This window comes from Tetrao urogallus, assembly GCF_951394365.1.
Source record: "Tetrao urogallus genome assembly, chromosome: Z".
NCBI lineage: Eukaryota > Metazoa > Chordata > Aves > Galliformes > Phasianidae > Tetrao > Tetrao urogallus.
In genome coordinates, this window is record NC_136816.1 from 50489680 (window position 1) to 50510952 (window position 21273).

The 21273-nt window shown below is 40.0% G+C and overlaps 1 protein-coding gene across 1 annotated transcript in view; it reads left to right on the forward strand.

Moving 5' to 3' along the window:
* ARHGEF28 (Rho guanine nucleotide exchange factor 28) overlaps positions 1 to 21273 on the forward strand; it is a gene marked incomplete at both ends in the record, with an annotated part of 139708 nt that overhangs the window by 59020 nt on the left and 59415 nt on the right. Inside the window, 4 exons of the mRNA XM_079548919.1 lie at positions 366 to 546; positions 2826 to 2898; positions 6732 to 6778; positions 8245 to 8305. Coding sequence (XP_079405045.1) covers positions 366 to 546; positions 2826 to 2898; positions 6732 to 6778; positions 8245 to 8305 — 362 coding nt within the window. The remainder of the gene's footprint in view (positions 1 to 365; positions 547 to 2825; positions 2899 to 6731; positions 6779 to 8244; positions 8306 to 21273) is intronic.

Consider the following 21273-nt stretch of genomic DNA (forward strand, 5'->3'; position numbering starts at 1 on the left):
GCCAGTCATGTCCTACTGCTATATATGGCAACAGTAACAGGAAGAGGTGCTATTACTAACTTACAGAAATGAGGAGAGGTAGGTATTGTCACTGCTTACTCTTACTAACTTCTTTTACTGGTGACTAACCAGCACTTTTAGGGCAGTCACTGTTTTTTTCCACACTGAGTTGCATTTTAGTTCTGAGAGGAGTTGTTGGTGGGTATTTGTTTGCCCAGCTGTGTTTTGAGTGGATATGTCAGGTTTTCTGTCGTGGACATGCTGGGGTGCTGGCTGGCTGTGCTGCAGGAGGGATTCCATGCTTGTGTGCCCACCCTACCTGCATGCAGAGCATCTACTCTGGCTCAACAAGCATTTTGTTCCAGTTTCCAGGGCAGCCGCTCGCCTGACGTTGCCAAGGTGGAGATCAGCAAGGGGGCCTGCATGCGCTTTGTGCGCTCGTCAGCAGCTCTGACACTGACGCTGGACCACACGGCCAAGCACTTACTGGAGTCAGATGTGAGGCTCTTCAGGAAGTATTTCTGGAACAGGCCACTGCTCCATGAGGTAGGAAGAGCCTGGCCCAGGGCTGCCACAGGCTGTTGGCAGTCATTCCTTGCTGTTCTCCATGAATAGCCTCTTAGTATGAGCTGCTTCTTTAACTTCTGGTAGTGTAATGAAGGATTACTGTTGTAGGCTTCTATTCAAGTAAATACAGCTCTTTGTGTGTATGGAGCTGGAGAACAAGAGATGTGGAGACCTTTATCAAAGCCTACTTTACACCCCAAAATGTTTCTTGTTCATTATAGACTTTCTGGTGAATGTCTTCCCCTGAAATCTCTCTGATTACATTGCTGTTCTACTTGTCCTGATACTTTGAAAGATTTAATTTAGTTCCATTTTTCTTTGTGCTGGTGTAACACTTGGGAGCTTTTATCAGATACCAAGCCCAGTGTATTATATGCAGCAAGAAAATACAGACTATGTACTTTTGCTGTAGAAGAGTTTAGTTATGATGATCTGGGTCTTATTTTGTTATAAACACAAATTCTTAAGTAGAAGCGCATTACATTTTTGGATCAAGACTTGAAAGACTGCATGAAATATAGTCTTGTGTATATCTTCTGCATAATCTTGTATATGTACTGCCAGGAGTTTGATTTGTTCCAGTACACTTCAAAATAGAGGTGGAATTTATTGCTCTACTGGATCTTTCAACTTCCTTATAGCAGACCATAAATGTCTATCTAGTTTGTTTTGTCTCAAGACTGCACAAATGCTCACATTGTTATTTTAGGTTTGGCTGAGAAAAAGACATGGACTAAACAGAGGAAACTTGTGCCAGTTAGAGTGTCGTGGAGCACTAAATTTTCACATCAGAAAACCCCAACGTAGCTTTTTAGCCCCTGGTTGCAGGTACCTGTTGGCCCCTTGAGTATTCCTTATGCGTCTGAGCAATGAAAAACTTAAAACAAAGAAAGCTGATGGTAAGCTTGAGTCACCCATGCAGGAGATTTGCCTTCACTGGAAACCTTCAGGGGCTCTGCAATTCAAAAAAGTTTAAACTCTGAAGTTTTGTGATTCTGCTGGGCTGTATGGAGAAGGAGATTCTGAAGATGATGAAGACTGTGACATTGCTCATATGGTGAGCAAACTCCCCTAGGCTGACCCTGTGGAGGTAGCAGCATCTGTCAGTGAGGCTGCAAGGAGCACTCAAGGATTAGAGAAGGTTGAAAGAGGGAAGCAATGGGAAGGCGAGCCCTGTGGGGTTTGTCTTGCGCCTCCAGCAGAGCTGTACGTGGCCAGTGGAAGGGATCAGTTTGCTAGAGAAAGATGTCAGGATTAATAGAAAAAGAAAAAGAAAAAGAAAAAGAAAAAGAAAAAGAAAAAGAAAAAGAAAAAGAAAAAGAAAAAGAAAAAGAAAAAAGAGGACAAACCAGGATGATCATCCTAAGTGAGCAGGATAATTTAAATTCGGAAAAATAATTTTGTTGCCAGGTTTAATGATTTCCTGAGGGAAAGTTGACTTCAATAGCTTATTTCTGCCTGCTAACTGCAGGAGTAGGAAAGAGTCCTGCAAACCATCAGACTTATGGCAGCAGAGAAAAATATGACTGAGCCCACCCAGAGGGAGATGTAGGATTTGTAGCCACATTTTTTTGGGTGCAAAATTCAGCAGTGTCATCCCTGACTTTCTGTTTTGTGGTCTAATTACCATGCTGTTCTCTGCTGCTCTGTCAGGTGACAGATTCAGTTCTTAGTATTCAGCTCTAAGATAGTTCAGTCTGTAAAAGGGAAAGACTGAAAGCACTAAAACAGAGATGAACTAACTACATAAAAGGAGGCTCACTCTGCTCCACCTCCATTTCTTACACTCATTGAATGTAATTGCTAAAATCAGGGTGTGGACCTGAACCCTTCTTGCCCATGGAGTGATGTCTGCTGTGTGTGCCTGAGCAAGGTGTCAGCCCAGGAGGGAGCAGCTCCTGCACTGAAGCTGGTTGTGCTGGGCCTGTATGTTTCCTACCAGTAAAAATCACTCACTCTGTAGGGGTACCATGTGGCTTCTGGGCCACTCTATGTAGTGCTTTGCTGTCTTTCTCATGGAGAAGGAAGTTATGAACACTGAAGTACCAGTGTTATATCCCTCGTATACTGTAAGCAGAGGATAATTTTCCTCTTCCTCTTGAGAGAGGGAAACTGCTAATGTATCCTGTGGAATCTCTTATCAGTCATTGCAGTGTATTACTTACACTATATTTATATATCTGATTTTGTGTCTGAGTTTTAACATAAATGTTGAGGGCATGAAACAAAATTACTATCATCTTCATTTTCTTTAATAGAGTATCAGTTCAAACCAACTCAAGCCAGTGGAAGATCCAGAAATGCGCTGCAGCACAACGAGCTCTCTAGAAGGTACAGTTTCTTATTCCATAATGTTAAAGTCCCTAAAAGCTCTGGAAAGTCGGCACAAATTCATATACCATCTATTCAGGAAGATCACATTTCATATGACATTAGAGACCTGTAAGTAGGTGACAGTGGAAAATACAAATTAGGCACGATGAGAGATGTGCAAATCTTTACACTCCCTACAAAGCATTGATTTTCCAATACTGAACAGAAATTGTTCTTTAAAAAAATGTTATGGAATGTGTAGTGACTGGAAAGGTCTGAACAAAGTTTTTTGCAAGAGCCAGAAAAATGTCAGTAGATTCCAGGAGAGGGCAGTGTTTAACTGAATCAACGCTGCAGCCTGTGAACTTCAGTGAAGTATATCTAGTTAGTGAAGCCAGGGTTAAAAAAAAGCAGTGTTTTGTGTGATTAGTTTTGGGATTGAGTCCAGACTTCTTAATGTGGCAAAATTTCCACCTATTTCATTTAGACACTGAAGTAAGCGTTAGCATTTTTCCTCCATAAAGATTGCAAAACTGTACTTTCCAATTAGAATGCTGTTTCGTTGCTGGGATGCTTCCTTGTGTACCTTAAAGCAACGATCATTTTACAGATGAAAAGGAAATACAACAAAAATACATTCTTAAACATCAGAAGTATGATTGTTAGGAATCAGTAAAAGTTTGCTTATGTGGCTGGCACTATACATTGGGATGTAGTGGCTTGCTGAAGTAGCGAGCTCCATCAGAGGCTGTGCCCTGGCTGAGTGGTTGTGCTGCATGCAGTCCTGAAATGATACAAGTACCTGTATGAGCTCTTGTCAGGATTAGGACCAGGCTAGACCACAGTTCTGGGTAGCATCAGCTAGTCGCTTTCAGTGAGTGGCTGAACTCAATGCAATACAAAGTATGTGTTTCACTTTTACTGTAAGGTATACAAATAACTGTGATGACACACGTGACTCTGGATATTCTTCTGAGAGCCATACTCCATCCAGCATGGTCTTCACACTGCACTACATAGGTAGCACTAGTTTGGGCAGTGCAACTTTTAGGTGATAGTTGCTTTGATGTTTTCACCAAAGGTGAAGGGGATTCTAGTTCATAGAATTGTTTGCGTTAGGGGGGTCCTTTAAATATCATCTCATCCAACTCCCCTGCAATGAACAGGGGCATCACATCTACGGTACATCAGGTTGCTCAGAGCCCTTTCTGAATGTTGCCAGAGACAGGACAGCTGCCACCTGTGCGAGCAACCTGTTGTAGTTCCCAGTTGTGAGGATCCTCGTACACTCTTCATGCTATATCAGGATCCACGAAGATGGTGGGAAACTTTTCTATTTGTATTTTCAATGGTAGCTATATAGTTCTGTGTCTTTATCGACCAGAGCTGGTTTTTGTTTTCTTTGGAAAAAAAATAATCTCATTTTAGGCAAGAAAAGTATGCCACATTTGGATAGTAAACAGTAAACCATACAAACTAGTATGAAACTGGCTTGGAAGTGTCAAAAAACAGTAACAAGCTAATCAGACTTGCACCTTTTGCCCTCTGCATTATCTACGCATACACAATAGTAGTCCTTAGCTATTGTTAACAGGCAGCAAAGTTATCTGAATTTCCTGTTTTCTGTTTTCTTTGTTTACCATCTTTGTATCAACCAGTTCTTCATATTTATTTATTTATTTCCTTCTTTTTTCACTATTTACCACCAAATCCAGGTATTGCAAGTTCATTAATGATTGTTACTGGTGACAGTGTGGTTTATGCTCTCTAGCTCTCCGCTGGCAAGCGTTCAAGCAACCCAAATAGATTTTTTTCTGTATGTAATTAATATTGCTGGCTCTACAAGCACAAATGATAAGAAACCATTAATGGAGTACTTCTTATATACTTTGCTTATGTTCTCAGTTGCAGTCATTGAGCTCCTTTGCAAAGTGGCTGCTAAGCTTGCAACACTATTTGATGCATTAATGTCATGAGCAGGTAGCCCTCAGATTTCAAAACTGTTGCTGTTCCAAGTGGTTCTGTTATAGTACTGTTCCAATAGCTAGTCATTTCAGGATGGGCCTGAAGTCAAGACCAATAAGCCTTCAAAATACAATCAGAATCATACTATCAGAAGCTTTGAGCTTCCATCCTGTAGAGACTGCTAACAGTGTACTGCTTGTTGTGTAATGCGAATCAAATTAAAGCAGGGAGTCAGCAGTGAATCTCCCAGAGCAAATTCATTAAATTAAAATACATGAGTGATACATTATCCATTAGGATGAAGAACAAAATGTGAAGTAGATGGTGTTTCAGTTAATACAAGTCCACTTTGGGCTTTTTTTTTTTTGTTTCCTGACCCTGGAATTTGACTGAATGCTGTTATTTGGAGGCCTGAGCCATCTTCTGCTGAATAACTATAGCTATAGAGGAAACATACTTTATTCTGAGAGTTATTATTTTTCAGATAACAGTAACAACAATAATAAAAATGATGGCATGTCAGTGCTGTAAAAAAATAAGTATCTGAGAAAACCTGGACATCAATTTTCTGGAAATGAGCTTTAAAAGTGCAGCTTTTTTCCTCATCTACTAGTGAAGCCTTTAAAATAAGTCTCTGATCACAGTTAGAAAAGGAATAGTCTATTCTGTCTCACAGAAAGACGATACGTGGGATGCTTTGTTTGATGACAGCAGTGATTCTGTGGTCTGTGATGACAGTGTATTAGAGGAAGTTGATTTGTTGACTTGTGCTAGACCGCACATCCCTTTGGGTGCTAACACTTATTGCCACCACCCTTTATGCCACAATGTGACAATTAAGAATTTTTACTTTTCCCACTTCTGTTTTTTTAGCACACCTCAGAGAAGAAAACAATTATGATGAGTAGCTAACAAATAAGGAGTTAAAACAGGGAGACAACATTACCTATGTGAGGTGGCATCAACAGCCTGACACAGTCAGCAGAAGCAGTGCTTCATGCTGGTAGTGGTGCATGTAGCCAAAAGCATAGCATTCCTTAAGGTGATCCCCTAAGCCACTGTGCATCGGTTACTGAGTCACAGTTTGTTTAATGATTTCCTGGAGATAGAGGATTGAGAGGGATTTGTATAGCTGAGAACAGACTTGAACCTCAATTCAAAAGATTCAGTATAAAAAGAAATGTTTACCAGCATAGCTTTAGCTGTTATTTCTAAAAATATACTTATTAAATGATACTGTTCCTGGTTGCCTGGTGATGTTGGTGTTCATATTTGCATTCCTTTAGCCAGATTATTCCTTTTTGCTGTGTCACAGTAGCACTGGATTCTGTGTTTGGCCAAACTTGCTAAATGTGATCCTGGTTTTGTGTATGTGTGTTTCTGAGAAGAAACTGTAAAAGAGAGAATGACAGAAATGAAGTTATTTTTCCCTTTCTTTGTGTGTGTTAAAATGTGAAATCTTGTTTTGGAAAACACGAAAAACCTTTTCAGGAAAAGAAGCAGAGTTTAAGTGTTGTTCAGAGCTGTTGCAAGGCATAGCACAAGAACCAATGTTTCTTTGAACCCTATGGGGGTTAATCAGCAGCTGACTGACAAGTCACAGTGTTTTCCTAGCCTCTCTCCTTGTTTTCAATAGCTTGTTCATAACTGGCCCATGACAATAACATAGCACTTGTTGTGCTCTTAGCCTGCACGCTGCCCACGGGAATGCTGCTTTGGGGGGATGCACGGGCTGCACTAGTCCATTGTTCTGGCTTGCCTGCATGTTTGTTTGCTTGTTGTTGTCCCTCTCCTGTTTAAAAAAGGAGAAAGCACAGCAGCAGAAACCAAAGCAAACCCAAACTGAATTTGCTTGCTCTTGAAGGCAAGAATCTTTGCTTTTGCAGGTCCTGTGAGCTTGACATCTGATGACTTGTCCCAGGATGATGTGAAGGTACAGATTTCTCCTTATACAAATAACTAAGCTCTCTTTAGGTTCAGGAACAGCAACCTCTGCTTGCCTGAGCACCTCCCAGAGCTAATAAGTAAATGACTGCTGTCTGCCAGGTAACGTTTCCTGTCCATTCCTATTCCGTGGGAGTACTGCATGTGTAAATGGTTGTCATTTGAAGGATTCTGTTCTGTGGTTGTGGGCCAGAAAGCTGGGCCAGAGAAGCATGCTCAACTTTTGGACCATAAATTTCATGTTTATGTTCATTCCTAGTGCCTGCCTTCTAGCTCTTCTGTTAGTCTGTGGGGACAAAACCTGTCTCCTGTGAGCATGTACTTCATCCCAGAGTGCAGTGGCTTACTGCACCTAGAGCAATCCACCTATGGTGACGTAATCCTTAACAGAGAAAAAATGTTTGCTGTAGGAAAAATGACAGTTCCCATTACCTTTTAGATGGAGCCATCTAACAGCTTTTGGGAAGGAACTGCATTTTTGAGAAATATCTTTCTTCTTAATCAACAGTATTTGAATCTTTTATTCTGCTTTTAACTTATATGTGTCTCTTTGTAAAACCAGAAAATCTATCTCAACACTATTTGGTTTATTTGTTTGTTTTTCTTAGCATCTTTTAAAGCAGGATATTGATTATTAGCACAATGAAAATAAATTAGAATGACAAACAAAATCTGGCAAAATCTGGTAGAGGTACTATCTCTTCATGTTCAGTGACTATTGATTTTTTTCAGTAACATTTGAGCTTTAGAAATGTTGGACTGCCACTTCTGTTGCATCATGATTTTGAGTATGATGTCCATAGTTATTTTTTGAAGTGCCAGTTTAAAGCAGTTTGACCATTTCTTTGGGATTCAAGTGCTGTTAGTATTATCTTGTATCATCTCAAAATGGTATCTCTGCATTTTGCATGCATTTTGGAGATTATGCAGATAACATACATTGAAGCAGACTGTGGCAGCTCAGAAGTGTTATTCGGAATTAAAAAGTTCTGTTATTCTATTAATTGCCTCTTATTTTGAGATAGCAGAAGGGCTGTAGCTGACTCTACAAAGGGTGAACTACCCTATAATACTTCTGTAGGCACAGGCAACTCAGGCATTGAAGATGGAGCTGTCTCAGAAATGACTTTTTCCTCCAGACTGCTGTAGTGGCTGCTCTACGTACAGCTAAATTTTGTAGGGGGAGAATAGGCTGAAATCTGGAGCTTGTGTGGAAAGTAGTTTGGTCTCTTCTTCGATGATGCATTTGAGCCCGTAAGGTCATCACTACAGTTCATTTTCATTAGTCTGGGAGTGGCATGCTGTATCTGTTGCCTTTTAAAAAATGGCTAAAATGAAATAACTGCTGCTTGACTGTGCTTGAACTGAATTCTGAAAGCCTGAAACACATCCTACGACTAAGTGCAAATGTAACTAGTCATCTTCAAAGATTTAGCTGATGTTTTCTCTTTCTAGCCTTTCCATGATGCTGTGGTTCCTTGTAAAGAAATTGAAGATAATGTCCTGTTAGACGTAGGTAAGAAATAATTAACCATTTTGAATTCCAGAGAGCTATGGATGTGTGCTGTGATGCTGAACACACGCAAGGTGGTGTTTTTAAGAAGTCTGAATGTCACTGACATTGCAACATAACTTGGCAGAAGACCAAATGAATTCTATCTCTGTGTGCTTCTAGCGTACATATGTAGCATATGCAAGAGTATCACGGTAGCCTCGAATTTTTTCAGCAGTGTATTAACTGTTGTATGAATTACAGTCTTGAAAACTATTTCTAATAGAATCGTAGAATCATTAAGGTAGGGGAAGGCCTCTAAGATCATCTAGTCCACTGTCAACTGTCAGCCCATCACCAACATGCCCACTAACCATGTGCCTCAGTGCCACATCTCCACAGCTCTTGAATGGCTCCAGGAATGTTGACTCCACCTCTTCCCTGCGCAGCCTGTGCCAGTGCCTCATTGCTTGTTAAGAGAAATTTTTCCTAATGTTCAACCTGAACCTCTTCTAGTGCAATTTGAGGCCATTACTTCTTTATCTGTGGCTAGTTATCTGGGAGAAGAGTCTGACCTCAACCTCAGTATAACCTCCAATATAGTCAACATATGTGACTGTATATTAAATGAAGCACGTAGGAATGTGTAGACAGTGCAAAGTGTAGAGCCATAAGGGCTCTATCATACTAAGACTGTGTATTTAGGAAATGAAGCTCACAATGGAAACTTGAGTGTTTTCAAGTTTGTCATAAGCTCCAATGGTGGGGTGCATAGAGGATCTCATGCAAGGCAAAGCAGGGAGGAAAAAGATGAGGACCTGAGCTCCACCTCTGGAGCTGCTGTGCCAGGCAGAGGCTTGCCTGTGATCCTGTGCTGAGCCCAAATGATGGCATTTCAGATTACCCACCTGCAGGCTCCAGTGGCTGCAAAACAAAGGGTTGCTGTGTGTTCGTGTGCATGAATGGAGAAATTATATGCTACAAATGGGCTGGCATCAACTAAGAGGCATGTAAGGTAAGAACGTGGGTTACTTTAACAATCTCTCATTAAAATCATCATCTAGCTCTCATATTTTTTAATTGTAGTTAGGTCGAACGCCTGTACTGCATCAAGTCCATAAGTCCATCATGCTGGTCTATTCTCCTATTGAAGGACTATGGGAGCTGCATAAGGGTATTCAGTGTAGCAGTGAAAATGTTTTTCCTGCATGGTTATCCTGCCTTCATTGCTTTTGTGAATAGCACAGGGTAGCAGTCCTTGTCTTGCACAAAAACACAGTGCATATGCTTGAGATGGTAGTGCCCATATGATCAAATAGTTTTCATCAAAGAAGACCAAAGTGTTGGACTGGATCTCGGCATAGGGGGGAGTGGAACCATTGGGGAGTGATTATGGTTTACTAATCTGAAGCCACATCAGCTCCAGTCTCAGCTCAAGTTACACCATCTGGAGAGGGCAGAAGATAGCTGAAAATCTGGCAGAGTAGAAATTCTCCACCCTGAAATCTTAGCTGATAGATCTCTTTCTTACCCTTAAATGCCTTTTCCTTCTAAGGCATCATTTGCACAGGGTGGGATGTGACAGCTGGAACAGGAGCCAGGCCCTCTGGCATCAGACCAGCTCTCACTCTCCTCTTGGATGCTTGAATGGGAGCTGCAGGCAAATCCTGGGTCCTCTGCAGAAAGCAAGCAAGAGCCTTTGGCCATGGTTCGTACAGCTAGTGAGGAGTGGAGAAATGTAGATTCTCAGAGGATCTTTTGGTTGAAAAAAATAGTATGTGCACACAACTTGGATCAAGATTTATGTGCCTAAAATTTGATATATTACTTAGGTCTCTTATGTACGTGTAAAATTCAATTATAGATATGTAGGTGAATGTGTTCATATATATCTCTATGTATGGATGTGTACATGTAGACCTTTTGTCCTTAGCATATGCTCAGTTTATATTAAACTCAGAAGGCTTACCTATTGTACTTTCCATCTGAAAATGAACCTATCTTCTGTTTTTTTGTGTGTTTTTTTTCTAAATTTTGATTACCTTTTAGTATACTTAAGAGATTTACTTTTATGTGGTGAACCTTCAGTAGTCTGTTCTCCTTGTTTTAGAAGTAAATTGGCATAGATGTGCTCATCTCACATGAGGACTGGAGCATGGGCCTCATTGCTGGCTATGTCTTGTGCTTTCCTCACCTGTCTTCTATCAGAGTACTGAGCTTGGCTGAAATGCTTACAGTATAGACATATGGTGAGATTTTGCTATTGACATCAGCAGAACCTGGAGGGCTTCCAGTCTGCACTGTGTGTGAGAGCTGATGAGTTTGGAGTGCAAACTGGAGAGTAAAGGGGCTGCCAGGAGTGCACTAAAAGGTGGAGGTAGGGAGGGACAAAGAAGTGTGGAAGTAGGGTTTGATGACAACCGAAAATGTATAAGTTGGCTAATGCTGTTTTTATTGCTTTGTTTGAATATAAAAAACTGTATAATCCTTTAACCTGACTCACGTAACCATACTGCTAAATTTTATAGTTTTATTACTCCGGGTTGTTTTGAACTACTATTTAAAAACTTGTTTGCTTGGCATTGTTGTTAAATGGCAGCATGTTTGTCAGGAAGGGCACACAGTGGGGAATAAGCAACGAAATGGAAGTGGTTGTCAGTGGGGGAGAGGAAGCGGGAAAACAGCTAAGGGGGTTGAGTAAAGAAGAATGAATAGAAACAAGCAAACTCTGGAATCTTACTGGGAAGTTGGATGTGTAAATCAAAGAGGACTTCTAAAAGCAAGAACACCAGCACTCTTTGAATTAATGTGAGTTTGTCTGCTGCTTCTCTCTGCTTTTCCCATATGGTTTGAGAAGCCCTTTCCAAAGATCCAGGAAGGGTTCCCTGGTTCCTGCTGCCTATTTTCTTCCCCACCTTTCCCTTTCAAGCATAACTGCTGTGGCCCTTTCCCAACACCCAACAAACTTTTGGGGGTATATCTCAGGGGTGCTTGCAGAAGTTGGTAGGGTACTGATAGGGTTCCAGCTTGTTCCATGTCTTCATCTTTGGTTTGGGACTTGGCTGCCTCAGGCAATGTTCAAGTTTCAGAGTTCAGTTTTGATAATAGCTCCCCTTTGCCTTTGCTGCACAAGAGGCTCCAGTCATCCTAGGTGGAAGGTATACTCAGTGGCTCCATGTTGGTGGGTGCTGGGGAGGAAGGGCGCATATGAGAAGCGACATGATGTCTCAGATGGGGGAATGGGACCAAACTGTGAGCACAAGAGAATGCTAGAGCAGGGCGAACAGTGGATTACACACAGACTGCTGAATTCAATGCCAGTGTCACACCTGCCAATCTTCTTTCCTCTTTCTACTGGAAGTTGTTAAAGATCTGTTTTGTGTTTAGAAGGAAAAAAGAAAGAAAAAAAAAAAAGAAAAAAAATGACTTTTTTTCAGTGAAAGAAGACACAAAGAAGACACACTGGAAAGATTGAGAGAGGAGAAACAATATCCAGTTGGGGAGAGTGAATGAAATAAACAAAAAGGGAAGCAAGAAAAATAGAAGTTTTTTTCTCTTTCAATGTTAAGCATATGTGTTACTGCCAACCATTGTCATCTTCAAGAGTAAGCAGCCCTGTTCTCTTTGGAATAGACTCTAGGAGGTGGCAGCTGAATGCTGTTACTACTGGGCATGTGACGATGTTAGCAGGGCAAGTGTTTTTAAACGGTTATAATTCCTTCCTGTTTTTCATAGCCAGTTTGGAAAGAGGATGTTCTTACGGCCATTTACAAAGCTGCAAAGATTTCTTTTTTCCAACAAGAAAAATCTAAGCTCCTAGTTTTTCTTCCAAGAAAATATAACTTCAGGAAGGCAGGAAAATTTTTCAAAATATTTTTCCTGCTCTTGCAGTTACAGTGTCAGTGACCTACTGGTGTCTGTCTAATCTATTCTGTTTGCTCTGCTAGCAAAAGTGAAAAAGTTTTGCAAGCAAGCCAGGTTTTTCACTTTGGGAGATAAAAATACTGATGCCAAGTTTTTGGCAGTTCTGTGTATGTGGCCAGGCAGCTTCGAAACATTTTTAGTAGAATCTGTCCTTTGATTTTCATGGTTCCTCAGAAATCCCAGTCTAACCACAGATCGGTTTAAGGAACAGAACATAACAAACTTCTTCTCTGTGGAAACCAATAGGACAGCACTGTAATCTTTAGGGAGTCTGGTTTTAATGTTGCTTTTTTGTTCTTTTTTAAATTAGATTTTCTTACCATGATTCGTAAGACTTAAAAGTTTTTTTTTTCATAAATACAAAGAAATTGCAGCCTTTCTATCTGGAGCCCTGCTTTTATACAGCTTTTATTAGGTCTTCAAAATGATTATTAGTTCTACTGACTCAGGTTAGATATTTCAGTTCTGTTTTTGTTTTTTATTTATTCGCTTGTTTGATTCTCTATCTTTTTATCATTTGCTTTTAGGTTTTAGCATGAGATGAGGACACTGCAATATTAAACTGATTGGAGATGTGCTGAAAAAATTCAGGAGTATTGGTTTGCAGTAAAAGGAGACTCTTTATACATAAAACTCATTCTTACTGGAAAAGTAGTTGGTTTGAAAGTTGTGAAGAAAAATGCTATCTATCTGAAGAAAACGGCAGAGTTACTACTGCCTCTGTCTTATAATGACTTTGTGGGGCTTTTTTCGCTGTGCAAAACCTTTGCATAGTTCCTTGCATCTTGGGGAAGAGAGGCTTAACTTGGGGCTGGTACTCTTTCAGAAACAACCTTTCAGCAAGATGTGGTTGGTTCTTGTTTATTTCAGTAGATAAAGCATTTTCCTGCTTGTTTGAACTTGAACATTGAAGATAGCTGAATAGTTGAGACTTCAGAAGTTGTGGGAAGTAAAGTCTTCCTGGGATGTGAGCCTGAAGTAAGCTTAATTAATAAGCTGTGGAGAAATCTGGAAGAAGCAGCATTAAATGTTGAAACAAGCTTGCTCTTATTTCTTTGAGTTTCCTCCACTCTTGACTTTCTGAGACATTGTAATTCAAGTTAACCTCAGAAGGAAGACAGAAAGAAAAATGAACAAACTACAAACATGTGCTGTCTGGCTTCCCAGAACTCGTCCTCTCTGCCTAAAATCGAAAACAAATTTGCTCAACAAAATAATCCTTCAAAAAGAGGCTTTTTTTTTTTCCTGATGTTTAAATAAGCTCTTTCGCCTGTCTTCTGCCCAGTCTCATTTCATGCTAACGCAAATAAACAATCTGGGATATATCTAATTCAGATCTTCAAATTTGAAATAAATTCCAGAAAGGCATTTCGAAGAGAACAGTTGTAGTCTTGAAAATGCGCAGATGAACACAGTTTCAACTTTTTTCCTCCTTGAGAATCAGCTCTGCCACTGAAATCTTTCCTGAAACATGGAAAACTGAATTTAAATGGAACGAGTCTTTACTGACCTTTTTGGCAGCACAGCCTGCCAGCATAATTGTAGACTCAACAACCAAGTCACTGGCGAAACTTCATTATGAGCAAGGTCCAATTCAAACTTTGGTGTGCTTTCATGTATGGCCATGTGCATTCTCTGTGTTACCTGGGCTTGTGCAGTGCTCCGTGCAGCAGAAACCAGGAGGAGATTTCTGTTGACTCTAGCCCTTAATTCTCAAATTTTTGCAAATAAACTCAGGGGACCCTTTTCATCATGGTGTGAGACAAACAGCAGTGGGCTTATTTGTCTACATTTGACTGTACATCCTAGCTGCCCTTTTGGTGTGAGTAGATATGGACAAGAACATTCAGTCAAAGTATCTCTTTATGTGCTTTGTTGGAACAGATTAGTGATTGTTTCAGGAGTCAGGGCATACTGACCGCTGTCGCATGAAAGTATATTAATGAGCTTGTTACCCTTCACTGAAATCGTTATCCTAAACCACATCAGGTGAATGGTACTGGTTTAAAAAAAAATGGAGAAAGCATGAGTGAGTCATGAGCTAGACTTCAGAAAACTCTGATTCTGAGGAGCACTGTGAAACCATAGCAGCAGTACAGTAAATTGGCTGACATGCAACTTTTGGGACAAAGGCAGTGTATTTGTCCAGTGATTCTTTGGAACTGGACTCAGAGTTGGGTAGAGGTGGTGCTTTGCCTTAGCTGGGTAGAGTGAGCACTTCTTCATCCCAGTATCTTGGGTGTTCTCCACAGATTTTGCAGTATAGTTTTTGCAAACCTGGTTATTTTAAATTTTTAAAGGTTAATTGCTCCTTTAATTTAGCCAAGAAGCAACATTTAACTGTCACCACTTAAGAACAGTTGCTTTTCAAGCAAAAGATAAGTATTGGTAATAGGTCTTTGTAGAGCAGTGCTGCTTTCACTGAATATCAAAAGCATGGTGTTTCTAACAGGAAAATGTTGTTCTTGTCATGATTATTCTAATTGCAGCTGTCAGCCTACTGTCAGAGAAAAAAAAATATAGAACAATCATAAAAATTTATTTCATAGTTCACATACTAATTAAAAATGTATCTTTAGTGTACAGTTTATGAGTATGTTCTCCTTTCAGTCTGGATGGTTAATAACTCTGTGCTTCTGTGTGTGCTGTCTGGGGTTAGTAAAATTATTCGTCCATGTGGAAGTAAATGCAATGGAGCATTAAAGTGCTCTGACTGGCAATCTAGCTTGAAGCAATCCTAAATGCAGTGCACGCAAACTGGCTCTGCTTCTTCAGTAGCCTGCCATGACTTGAATCCTTCAGTGAACTTATGTATCTATGTACAACAACATTTTTAGAGGCAAGCCAAGAGTTCTGCTCTAACCAAGCAAGGACTGTGTAAACCTACTCTCTTGGTTTATACTAGTGTCCAAGAAATTGCACAGTGAAAGAAATAAGACAGTGAAAAATCAATCCAAATTTATAGTTCCACATTTATTTTATTTTCCATTGATATTTCTGATGTCATGATAGACATATCACTGGTAGGAGATGCTCATTGCAGAAAAGGGACCTCTGTATTGGGTTTTGTTACTAGGTGCTTGAATAGAAAAGTGAAGCACACTCAGAAAAGATGCGAGGGGTAGATGAGGGGACTGAGGGTTCAGGACCATTTAATCTTATAACAGCTTTGACGAGTTTGCCTTCACCCAGGGGTATGCTTTTCTGTAAACTGGTGATGAGAGGAAGAGACTCTGAGATGTTAAATACTAATGCTTTTTTCATTCTTTTGAAACCACTACCCTTGTAGCATGAAATGTATTTGCAGTGGGATGTCTGTGGTGCAGGAAGGTCACCAGTCCCTCTTTCTCTCCTGTGGTCTTCCTTGCTCCATTCTACTACAAGTGAGGTGGGACAGGGAGCTTGAACATCATGCTAACGACAGAGATGGGATTGGTCAAATACTATCAAACTTTGGACAGTGATGGTAGCCACTGAATGCCTGCCTTTTGGAATCTACTGCTGAGAAATATGTATTCCAAGCTGCTGTACTGCCTGTGACCAGCCTTCACAGATCTCTTTTTCTTGTGCACAGAATAAGGAAATAAATACACTGAAAAAGACAGTTCTGTAAACTAAATGCATGAATCACCAAACAGTAAGAAAAATGATAAAAAGCAAGCTGAGGAGTCCATATGTCAAGATCTTAAGGATCTCGACAATGTTTTTGTGTTTTTCAGTGTGTTTATTGATGGTTTGGGAAAGGGAGAGGGGGAAGCAACAGAGATGTGACAAAGTTTTCTAGCAGATCTAGTCTAAAGTTTCATAAGGAAGACCAAAGTGTTTGGAAGAGATGGAAGGTGGTAAAACTTGTGTGACAAGCTGGCCTGTTTGAACTGTAATGCTGTTGCTGAAAGCAACCTGCAAAATCAACCTGTAATTGCTTTGGGCAGGTGGAAAGAGCATTTTGGTTGGAGTGCATGGGACCTGGCTGGTAGCGTTATACTTTCAGTCACTTTCATCTGCATCTGCTGAATTTTCAATACAGTAATGAAGTCTCCTGTCAGGCAATGAAAATGTCCGGGTGGAATGGTAATGTGTGGCGATGATGTTGTCATGGAAGTGACAATAGAAAAGCCACACATGCCTGCTGATCATACAAGTTGCTATTGAGGAGCATATAGCTCTTTGTATGGTATCTTTCCTTGTTAGAGCCTTCTCCAGTTTTTGAAAATGATTGCAGGCCATGTTAGTCCTGGGGCAGAATCAAGCTGAAGGAAACCAACTTCATTCTTTAATATTGGGGAATAACGTCTAGAACAAATGACAGTGCATTTCTGACAAAGCCAGCGCAAGCCATTCTTATTACCCCTATCAAGGCTGGAGATGGTCAGCATTTGTTTCTGGACTTGTTAGCCCTGCATAGCTCTGCTTTCCACACAGTGTAGGTCTGTTCTCCATCACATGCAGATCTGCTTTCCGTCTGCGAAGGGGGAACCTAACTCAAAGGGGTTTTCTCTGTCTGTCCTGCTGGAATGAAATTCTAGCCATGGGCCTGATTTGGCAGCATTTCAGAACAGGCCACACAGTACTGTGCCATGAAGCTCTGCATGCTCTGGAGCAGTCAGGGTGCTGTTCCATGCAAACTGCGGGTAGTAGTGACATTCCAGTACTTCCTTCCATCTTGCTGTGAGCTGATGGAGTGGTCAGACAATATACAATAGACTGTAATGTCTCTGAAAAACATTTATAGCATGCGGGTGTGTTTTGGCTAGCTTTGGGTGAAAGAATTTAGAACGTTACATTAGTATTTATCAAAAGCATTAGCCTTAGGTAATGTGCACAAAAAGCATTTGTTCTTTATCTTCCCATCTATACCTTGGTATACATAATTGAAAACATTTTTAAAGAATGATGAGGTTAATATTTTCCATCTAGAAAGCTGCCAGATCTCTGTGCCAGCTGCATGCAAATGCCACCACTGAAATGCTGCCACTTTGGAAATGATGAGTGGCAGGTGAGACATAGATTGGATCATCCCGCAAAAGTGCAAGAATAGGAAGAAAAATATTTTTATCTGTAGACTATAAGGCAAAGCCCTTCTTTATGGCAAAAAGCATCGTGAGGTCTTTAATGACTGCATGGAGGAACTCTGTGGGCCAGGAAAAAAAAATCTTTCTTGAGGCCTCAACAACACACATAATGTGAGTGGTATTCAATTAACCCTTCAGAAATAGGGGTTAATGTTGATAGTTTATCTGCACTTCTAAAATGCCTTTGACAAATTCACATATAAGATCCTATTCATAGAAGATTATAAGAAGCATGTAAGACCTGTTCAAGAGAGAATATGAAGCAGGAGTAAGTGATCAAGTCTCTGTCACTGCAGAACTTTAACAGCTGGATTCTTCACATGTTATGTAATAAGGTTGATGTTTAAAAATTACTTAGCAGGTCTCAATTACTCATTCGTGTTAGGAAGTTCTAAAGTAATGCTGCTAATTTAAAAGCAGGGCATAGCTGAACAGCCAGTGGAAACTTTATTGCAACAAACAGAGACCATTCAGAAGAATAAATGCCTTGGCATGTAAAATATTTTAATGCCATTAAACACATCAGCTGCATTTCCAAATGGTCAGAGTTTTGTTCAGTTCTGCTTCTCCCTCCCTGGACTAATTTGAAGTGCAGAAAGGCCAGTGGAAGTGAACAAATGTATTTTTCTTGATTGTGTAAGTGAAAAAAGACAGTTGGCTTGCGTAGAGAAAAAGTTAACATTTTTCATGGACATAAGAGTGAATGCCAAAGTTGAAAGGTGAGGAATTTTAAAGCCAGTGTAAAGCATACATTGCTCTTTGAATGTAAATCCCAGTTCTCACACAGAGTGCTGCCCCGAGTACATGTCTGGAACTGAGGTTTTTATTCGGGTTGGCATTAAACATGCCTGGTGAAAGAATGAACAAGCTTGGTTAGGGAGAACTGATGTGGACAGGGGAAATCCTTAGTGATGAAGTAGCCAGGAAGACATTTTCTAAGCAAACAAGTTATCCAGCAAATATGCTGTGTCCTTCCCTTTTTTCTTAATCTGTGGCTGCAGCTGGAGGTAGGCAGAGGCTGCAGAGTGCAGGTGTGAAAGAGTAGATCCATCCCTACATTCCCATGCACCCTAGGGACTCATCAGGAAAGCTCCAAGCTGGTATTCCAGGGAGCCAACATATATTAACGTGGATGCTCAAACCACGGATTTATATCCTCTATGTATTCTCAGTCATGGATTGTCTGCTGTGATTCCCTAGGACTGTTAATTATATGTATAAATCAAACAAAGTCTATGGGAGTGTCTAATTTTTAAAGTGAAAGTCTAAGGCTTTGAGCGTATGGGGCAAATTACTCTTTCCAGGCCTAACAAAGCTGGCAGGACTTCAGTTAAGGGAATGGCAGAACAATGATCTGTTTCAACTGTGCTTTGTGCAATTTGTGTACTTCATATAAAGTGTTTGTATAATAATTATTTTGTCCCTGAAAATCTGACAGATACTTTTATAATAGGTTTTGAATTAAATTTGCATTTGAATCATGCGATCTTCTTTCAGCACATACGTTATCTCCAACTGCAATGTGGATTGTGGAATCACTTGAAACATACTAAAAAAAGTGTCTGCAGACCTCAGCAGCCTGAAAAATAATTGAAGTGAAGTAAGGAATGTTAACAAGCTCAAATGTCATAATCTTCCAAAAACTAATATTTAAGTTGATCCACATTCCCTCTCCTCTTTTATGTGGAGCACAAAAGCGCATGCATTGTGCAGTAACTAAAGGAAATGTTTAGTGGAGCTGGTTAAGAAAGACTGGATATGTTATTTTTGCTGTAGGTCTTGTATAGTGCATTTGAGCCTATTTAAAAAATGTAGTTTGTATAGTGCAGAGATGTTGGGGGAAGGGATAATGAGTTCCTACTGAATACTAATTGCCTACAAGTTGTTCAGGGAGACTGTAAGAATGGAGGATTTGTTGTAAATTAGTCACTAGCTGTATTGTGCATTGCTATGAGGTGAGACCAGCACTGTAAGGGTGCCAGCTTTACAAAATCCTTATGATTCACAGTCTAACACAGTGATTGTGTAAAGCAGAAAATACTATTCAGACTAAATATTATTGGAAAGAGAACTCCCCTAATGACACTGTAATCTTTCTATATAGCACTTAGCTTTACACTCATTTGAGCTAGAAAGATGGGAGCAACAGGCTTTTGAGTGGGTTATTGCTGCTTTCCAGCTGCAGCATCCCAAGGTCTGCCAAAGTCATAAACACTGTGAGGGGAGGCATTGCTTGCAGTAATGTGGGGTCCAGCACGTAGATTAGAGTTCTTAGCTTTCTGTTAATCTTTGGCTTCCAGCATTTTGCCTATCTTCAGTTTGAGTTTTTGAAAATCCCCGATTTAACGTGGAAACAAAGCTTTGAAAAAGCTTGCACTGGTTTGTTTACTTTTGAGACATATTTTCTCATTCCTTACTCAGCTCTTATTGTTTTCATTTACATCAAAATGGAAAGGTGAGTTAATGATTCATTGGCACACAATGACCTCTCAAATAGCTCTGGACCACGATGCAACAGCTCTATTCAAAAAGCTCTCATACTTTAGCCTCCTTGCTTCTGCCTTAATATTTGCAGCCTGATCTGTCCACATGCCTGGACGCCTGAAGAGAGCAAACATTTACAGCTTCTCCCTCCCCTGTGTTTAGTGGGCAATTTGATCCTTCTTTGTCTGTTCCTTTATTTTACATCACTCTTAGACTTGCTATTGAGAACAGCAGAGTGCAACTTTGAGAATCTGCTTGCTGCTTATTGAGCAAAAATAATGGACTCAGACTCTGATTCACCTTTTAATTACTCTTGGCCTTCCCTACCTAAGATGCGGATTCGAAGAAGGGCATCTAAACAAGGTAGAAAAAACTGTCTTCTTTTAAATAACTTTTGCTTTCAAACTCCGCCTGTTTTTCAGCCTCTGGTTTTGTGCAGGTGGCTATCAACAGCTGTAATGAGGTAGATTTTCTTCTTATCAGAAGCCTACCTTGCTGTTAGTTACACTTTTGTAAATAATGATACTGGAATTTGTTAGGTAAGAAGTGTTTCCTCCAAATTCTGTACAGTTTATTAAAATTGTTTTTATTTCTATACTCTCGCAAAGTTTCTTTGGACTGTATATGTTGCTTTCACTAAACAGTTTGATGCTTCCAGTTTGCAGAAGGGTGTTGTAGCAGCTGCAGATAGCTCTGCTAGTTACAGTTGTTTTCATTTAAGGGAATTTTGTAACTCAAATATGTCTCAACAGCTAACAGGAAACCTTTTTAATTATATACAGAAATCTGATCAGGGTGAAGATGAAAGTCTTGCTTTCTGTAGAAGAAAAAGATTTCAGGGTCAGTCACCCTCTTTACAAAAATCCTGGTGCAATTAGTTATTGTCCTTGGTAGAAAAGCTTCTATGAGTTAAGCATTCTAAGTGTTGCCAATAAGATACAGGCAGTTTTAAGGAGGTTGAAAGGCTCTGGGCAACAAATTTATGTAAGGAAGAATTAGCACTGAAAGTGTTAATGAAGACAAATATTTTTTCCTGTGTTTAGAAGTGAAGGAACGGAGTAAAATGTTAATTTATAATTCCTTCAATAAAATTGCTTTTTTGTGTGTATTTCAGAGAAGGAAAGGAAAATAACTTCAGAAAGGGAAAGGAACAAATAAGAGAAGCAAAATCCATCAGTGTCATTAAAGTCAGTGAGCCAAGAGAATGGTGTTGTTTACACAGGCTCAGACTTTGACCTTATCTTTTGGAGCAAAAAACATGTACAAAATGTACAGCATTTACAGACTTTTTCTTCATAGGAAAGTCAGTTTTTTTTCCCAAGTGCAGAGGAATTTCTATGGTGTGCATGGATTTGTACACAATTTATAAAGGTGCAAGGGGTTGCGTGTTGTGCAGTCTTTGTGTCTTGCATGAGGACTTGTTTTATCTGTAAATGTTGTAGCTGTGCACCCATGGTTATGATTGTTCTTTATTTTACCTTAGCACCTTATTTTACCTTAGTGTTACTATTC